Raw genomic sequence first — 7,162 nt, 5'->3', positions numbered from 1 at the left:
CTTTGTGATTTTGGGCTATATAAATAAAATTGAATTGAAAACCAATATAGAATAAGTTTTAATAGAGCACAAAAAATTTAAAGAATTTCTTGAAAAATCGCAAAAAGTTGTGTAAAATGTCAAAAACCATGTAACATTTCTGAATACTAAAAGTATAGACATGAATGTCCTGAACGAGCAGAACGTTTTGACACTGAGATTGCTCAAAGTGTGATTGAGCTTTTAAGACTAAATCTGAAGAGCCGCCGCTCACTCTCCTGCCGTTCAGTCTCGTGAAGAAGAACTCTTTACGTCTCCATCAGAGTCTCTCCTCTCAGCAGATTCTGACCGGCTGCTGGTCTGTTTCTCTCAGGTTCTCAGGAATTTTCCTTCCACCATTTTTAACCAAATCCTTCATTAGCAGCAGCATGCAGAGCCTCTGAAGACGAAAGTCTCTGGTTTTCAGGTGGAGCAACCAAGGAGACACGCCTCCCTCAGGCCATAAGAACATGCAACCGCCGACACAGCTGTGGCTCCAGGACGGACGCTCCACCACAGCTCCACAGAAACAATCACAGCAAGACCAGAAGAATAAATCACAAAGCGAAGAGACAAGGAGTGACAAAAGGCTGAAGTCAGATTATAATCTGATCTCATCGTGTCCGATGTTCTATAATCTGTTTATCACAGTTAGACATGAGAACCAAAACGCTCTCAGTAGAACGTCGAGCACCAAACAGGAAACAGGCGTGTGGAAAAACAAAACGATGGCTAAAGAAACGGCGGATTGAGAACGGTAAAACAGATGAGATGAAAGATGAAAAGATTCCACTGAGATCAACGAAAAACTGGTCAGATAAAAAAGGACGACTACCTCCTCGACTCTCGCTGTCGGCGGGTTTCACCTGGATGGGGCGGGTCATCTGAGGAGGGAAAAACAGCAGAGGTCAATGCTGGTCACCATGACAACCAACAAACCAATAAACAACCAAACGTCCTCAACACTCATGGACATGCAGCCTCTGAGTTTTCAACAGAAACTTCACTCAGAGCCTGCAGAACTGCAGAAGTGGACCTAAAGCCGGAGTCACACCTGTAGCTGGAGTCACACCTGTACGGGAGGACGACCCGCATGGCACCTGGCAGGTGGGAAATGATCTTAAGTAGCACCTGCCAGGTACTGAAGGCTGAGGCAGGCAGGGAGCAGAGCAGCATTTGGGTTTTACGTTGAGGTGTGCTGGTTTGTCCTCAGCAGTCTTGTACTGCTGGGTTTAGTTATTTTAGTTTGATGTTGGGTTTTGGAGTTTTTATTTCAAAACTGGTTTTTGTTCTCATTTTAGTGCAGTTTTCACCAATGGGTCGACGTCTCTCAGGGAAAAACTCAAACTCAGGGAAATGTTGCGTTCATGTGGTGTTGGAATAATCGGAAAAATGACCGTCTGACTCTGAAATCACACATGAATATCAGGAAAACAACTAATCTTCACTACATGAATCCAGAATAACGTTTTATTCAGTGCATCATCTGTGGGGAGTCACATTGTTCATGTTTTTTGTTGAAGCTGAAAAAGTTCAAATGAGTGACATGTTTGCTGCAGCCCCCCCCCCCCGTGCATCCACCCACGCATGCAGCAGCAGCACAGCGACTCTGCAGAATGAGATGTTGATGCATCACAACTCAAATGAAATCCAATGGATTGAAGGGATGAACAAAAACACATTTGGGGATCAAATTTGTTTAGGATTCCTGGAACCTGAAGCCGTCATTTACCACTCTTTCTACTGACAGTAAACCATCTGGAGCCTTTACTCAGACGTTCTCCTCCCAGGTAAAAACGCGTCCCATTACCAGCAGCCCTGACAGACAAACCGCTCCGCCGGATTTTCCCTGTTTTCTCCTGATATTTGGATCATCCTCATCCTGGATCTGTTTCCTCTCTCTGAGCAGAAATGAAAAGGTCATATTTAAAGACAGGGCGGTCCAATAAAAGCCTGGCATGTTCAAGGAGAAACATCATAATGGGATTTTAAAACGTCTTAATAACATGCTGATATATGGGGAGAGGCCCGGCCCGATTCATTAAGTGCTAAACGGATCCGGTTTCACCTTGAGGAACCGAGTAACCTCCCCGGCGGAAATGATTCCATAAATTTACCCACCTCCAGTAATACCACAGAAAACAGGGGGGCGAAGGTTAAGGCCCCCTTCTGGAGGGGGCACCCCGACTGCAGCTCCTCTTTCACTCAGACAACATGAACGGAGCAACTTCATCGTATGGGAACGCCGCGGCGTGCACCGGCACGCCGTTACTGAGTCTTCTGCACAAACACACACGGCGCCGGTTTCTGCATAGAGAACTTCATGTTCTGTTAATCTGATTCGGATCAGTCCAAACATGGAATACAAACATGAACCGCATGTGTGTCAGAAGGAACTTCTTCTTTGAGTCTTGATCCATAATCTGGGACTGATAAATCATTACTATACCATGGTCCGGGTGAATACTCCACTGTGATTGGCTGCTGGGTGTGTGTGAACACCTAAGAAAGAAGTTCCATAATGTTCTATATGTGCAGACTTCTTCAAAACAAACTTCTTCTTCATCTTCTGGACAGAAACGGTCAAAGCTGAACTGAAGCTTTATCTAACTCATCCAGACGATCAGCATTCGGCTCAGCGGCGTGTCGTCGTGTTACCGTGACAACACGCTACATCACATATCAAATAGTCTGCTTTTTGTGAAAAAGTGATCGAAACTGAAGAAATAACAAGAACATTGTCCTAAATATCGATTGAATATTTATTTATTTTGTAAATGAGCATGGTGTAAGTGGGATAATGCCCTTCCAAGTGCGCATTATCAGAAACTAACACACGTGTCGGACAGTTCAGATTTCCACGGCGTGGTTTAATGTCTGATAATGCATAAAAGTGAATAATGATAATTAATGAAAATAAAGTTTAAAAAAAAACTCTGATAACGTGTACTTCATTGGGCATTATCCCTTCCATGACTTGAAAGAGAAGTTAAGAACCAGATTATGGTGTATCTGTAAAAAAGTTCAACACAACATGAGAGGTGAGGGGTCATGAAATCATGTTTTTTAGATTCCAATGCTGCGTGTAAAAGTGTAAACATGTCCGTGTGTGATCAGGATTTGATTTATTTTTAGGGTTTCAATCGTCCTGCTGACGTTTTCTTGACTTTAAATCTTCCTCTTGGAAACTTTTCATCATTCATCCACGTGTCTCCACCAGTCTTAGCGGAGCAGAGTTCAGTCCACATATTTACTTTATTCATTTGCTAAACAATCTATGAATTCATATTTTAAAAGCATTTTATGTATTTTTCATTTTTTACTGATCAATTAATTAATCAATACTAAGTTACCACGTTTCACTCAACACTAAAGGTAATCAGTGACCTCATTTCTGGTTCAGCGTCTATGAATCAGACGTTCAGTGAAGATAGAAAAGTCAACACTAGATCAGCACAGCTAAAGACGCCGTAGCAGCAGAGCGCCTGAGCGTCTGCAGGACCGAGTTCCTCCGTTCCTCAGGAGTTAGCTGAAGACTTTGTATATTTGCGGTACACGCTGGGACCCCCCAGGGACGAACCCCAGAGAAGCAGCGGAATGGCTTCCACGGTAAAACTGAAAGTTTCTCCATCATAACCAACCGGAGCCGTCGGTGCAGAGAAACGCTGTAAAGAGGTCGGAAACTGCTGCTGGGCTCGAAGGAAGTCCGATCCTCGGGGGGGGGGGGGTCCAGCAGCACTCACTCAATAAAACGACCAACACGTCTCCTTCATTCAGCTTTAACGCTGGTCCTGATCATCGATACACATTAGTGGAGCCGCTGGAACATAAACACCCCCCTCTGATAGCCCCCCACCCCCCAGCTGGTATCATTAATATTTCCAGTTATTGATCTGAGGGAGTGCTGAGTGTCCAGCTGATGAATCTGAACTGGGGGGTTAAATGGAGGTCCGCTTCAGTTCAAGTTAAATGTGTTTCTGACTGAGAAGAAGTCAACGCCTGAAAACATCTGAGATCTTTACACCAAAAACCACCTTTCAGTCAGCTCCCATCACACAGACGTTCGTCTGGTCTCATCTCAGGTTCCTTAAGTCATGTGGACCCCCAAAAACCTGCTGAACCCGTCCGGGTCACCCGCCCCGAAAACCAAAGCTTCAGCAGAAAGGATGTTGGTTCATCAGTCTTTGTCTTGGGCTGAACCTCCGGGTCGATAACGTCATTTCTAAGCAGAAACCAGACAGCAGTAAAAGGTCAAGAGGTTACCGGGCCGACCCGGTCCAGAACGGTCAACGGAAAACCAGCTGAAGACCAAACCCTGAAGAGGAGAACAGGAGCGAGCGGGGGGTCTGAAAATGTGTTCTGGATTATCAGAGAATCAAACTTTGGTACCTGTTACGTCCTGCCGCTACTGCTGGACCTTCTTCCATCCAGTCCTTCTGCTCACCTGGCAGGTGTGGCCAATGTGCCTTAATTAGCACCTGCAGGTTGTTAAGGCAGACCAGGCCTCCCCGAGGCAGACAGGGAGCAGAGCTGCATGCTGGGTAGATTTGGGGTTCACTTTGAGTTGTGCTGGTTTTCCCCCTCAGCAGTCTTAAGTCATAAGGTCTGTTATGTTGGTTTGGGGTTGGACCTTGGTAGTCTTAGTTTACTGGCTTTGTTTATTTGTTTTCGTTAGGTAGTTTGGTTAGACAGTCCTTAGTAGGATCTGCTGACTCCGTCGGTCGACATGGTTGGTCAGCAGTCTCCAGGACTTATGTTTGGCTGAGGGTCCAAGTCCTCCGGTTTGTCTTTATGTTCAGTTCTTTCATTTCAGGACACAGGATTTCCTTTATTTAATTAACTGTGTTCCTGATATTCTCATTGGGGTCCAGTTTTTGTTATTGTCCCCTTTTGTGTTTCCCCCCCATAGACCCGAGTCAGGTTCACCCACAGGGGGCGTAACAGTTCCCTTTAACAGAACCAAACGTGTCCAATCTGAGTCCATGTTTTTTAAAGGCCTCAATAACTGGACCAAGCCTCTAAGGACCTTCATTCTTAACAGCAGATCAACCAGAGCGGTCTCTAATGGAATTATAAAATCCCTTTTTCAAAAACAGGTTTCGCTCAGTCGGCCCTCTAGGTGAAAGGTGGAGGACTTTGGAGCTCCCTCATCACGGATTTGAAGTTTGTGTCCAGTTTTAGTCTTTTTAAGAAACCAAGTCTTGGTTCCATCAGCAGCAGTGCTGTCCTCATGCTTTAACAGGTCGATGTGACGAGTGCTTCTATCCCTTTGATCTGTCCCTGTTAAACCGGTTTATGGAATCTAAAAATTGACTGTTTTATTTCTGGTATTTTATCCTCATTTTACTCATATTTGTAATTATAAAACAAAAATTCCCTAAGCATTGTATGTGCAGGGTACTACTGTTTACAGTATGTCTATGTTTTCATATCTGTCCTTAATAAATACATTCTATTCTATTCGATTCTATTCACGACTTCAATTTCCCAGAATGCTGCATAATTTCTGTCAGCAGAAGCGGCAGAGACTGATCTTTTCTTGGATCCCTCAGAGCGTGTCACCCTGCTGCTCCTGCTGGACCATGAAGACCAGGACTGGAGACCTCCAGGAGGCTGTGGTGGAGCGGCAGCATTCAGAAGAACTTTTGGTTCCGAAGCAGAAACCCAGATCCGTGTGAGCTAGTTTACATACACGCGTGGATCCATGTCTGTGCCGGAGATTCCTGCTTCCCCCACATGAGGGAAAGCGCTGCAGGCACCAATGTGCTGCTCCTGATAAGAAGCATCCGCGGTTCTGAGGGCCGTCTTTAGGATTCGGATCAGAGCCGACCTCGTTCAGAGCGGGAAGCTCTCAAAGCTGCTTCAGGTGGAGCTTTAGAGGGTTTTCTGATCCACGTCGTCTGCTGCTGCCTGCTGAACAGAACTGCATCAGAACCGAAGCGGTCTGGAGCATCAGAACCTCACCAGAACCTCCTCAGAACCCCATCAGAACCTCACCAGTACTTCACCAGAACCTCATTAGGACTTCACCAGAACCTCACCAGAATCTCATCAGAACCTCATCAGAACCTCACCAGTACCTCATCAGTACCTAATCAGAACCTCATCAGAACCTCACCAGAACCTCATCAGTACCTCGCCAGATCCTCACCAGAACCTCACCAGAACCTCATCAGATCCTCACCAGAACCTCACCAGATCCTCACCAGAACCTCACCAGTACCTCATCAGAACCTCATCCGTTACCTCAGCATCTCTGATGAAGACCATCAGACCTGCTGCTGTCAGCCAACTTCCTGTTTATGTCTTTCCACAGAAACAGCCTGAAGTCCAGCTAAGACATGCTCTCTGATAGCCTTCCGACGGCGTTACCACGGAGACGGACCAGAAGTCTGTCTGAGCATCTCTATCCAGACGGTCACTTTTCATGACTCAGCACAGTCGGACACAGAGCCTTCAATCCTGACTCTATTTGATGTTCTTCACTCAGACGCTCCAACAGCACAGATGATGATGTTATGATCGATGTGATTGGCTGGCGTGTGATGGACAGTGAGTGCCGTCAGGACGACGACAGGGTGAGCTCATCCTCAGATCCTCGTCTGCTGAAGGAACAGAGTCTCCTAACACTGACGGGAGCAAAGAGAAGAACCAGAAGTGAAGAAAATAACAGAAAAGAACCGAAGGAGGAAAACACATGAAAACCAGAATCGTTCGAATCATTCAATAGAGAAACAAAGGAAACGTCTCCATCTTCTCGCCGTCCGGTCCCCTGGCTCCTGATCCCAGCGGCGGTCCTCAGAGAACGCCATCGCTCTGATGTGACCGCTCTTCAGGCCCACACAGATGCTGACATGCAGCATTACTGTAATGCAGCAGTGGGAGACTCTGTCAATGTGTGTCAACAAACGCTGGAGCTCAGGTGACCGCTCGGATGAATCTGGTCTACACGCCGTACTGGGGGTGCAGCGTCTCTCCCACACACTTTATGTCTTCATCCTGAGAATGCTTCATGTGACGAAGACTTCTCAGTTCATGTTGACAGAGAGGTGAGAGTCAGGACAACATCACTGCTCCTACAAGAGACCAGAGTCCAGCGGCAGGAAACAGATGGATGATGGATGGATGGATGGATGATGGATGG

At 46.2% G+C, this 7,162-nt stretch overlaps 1 protein-coding gene across 1 annotated transcript in view; it reads right to left on the bottom strand.

The window, feature by feature from the left end:
- The window catches only part of celf5a (cugbp, Elav-like family member 5a), a gene marked incomplete in the record, with an annotated part of 128,993 nt that overhangs the window by 59,287 nt on the left and 62,544 nt on the right, over nucleotides 1-7,162 (bottom strand). The window contains 1 exon segment of the mRNA XM_024263998.2: nucleotides 854-902. Within this exon segment, the coding sequence (XP_024119766.1) occupies nucleotides 854-902 (49 nt within the window).

Source organism: Oryzias melastigma, linkage group LG15 (assembly GCF_002922805.2).
Source record: "Oryzias melastigma strain HK-1 linkage group LG15, ASM292280v2, whole genome shotgun sequence".
In the NCBI taxonomy this organism is placed as follows: domain Eukaryota; kingdom Metazoa; phylum Chordata; class Actinopteri; order Beloniformes; family Adrianichthyidae; genus Oryzias; species Oryzias melastigma.
Note: the sequence above shows the minus strand (reverse complement) of the source record. Positions and strands in the feature narration are given on the sequence as shown.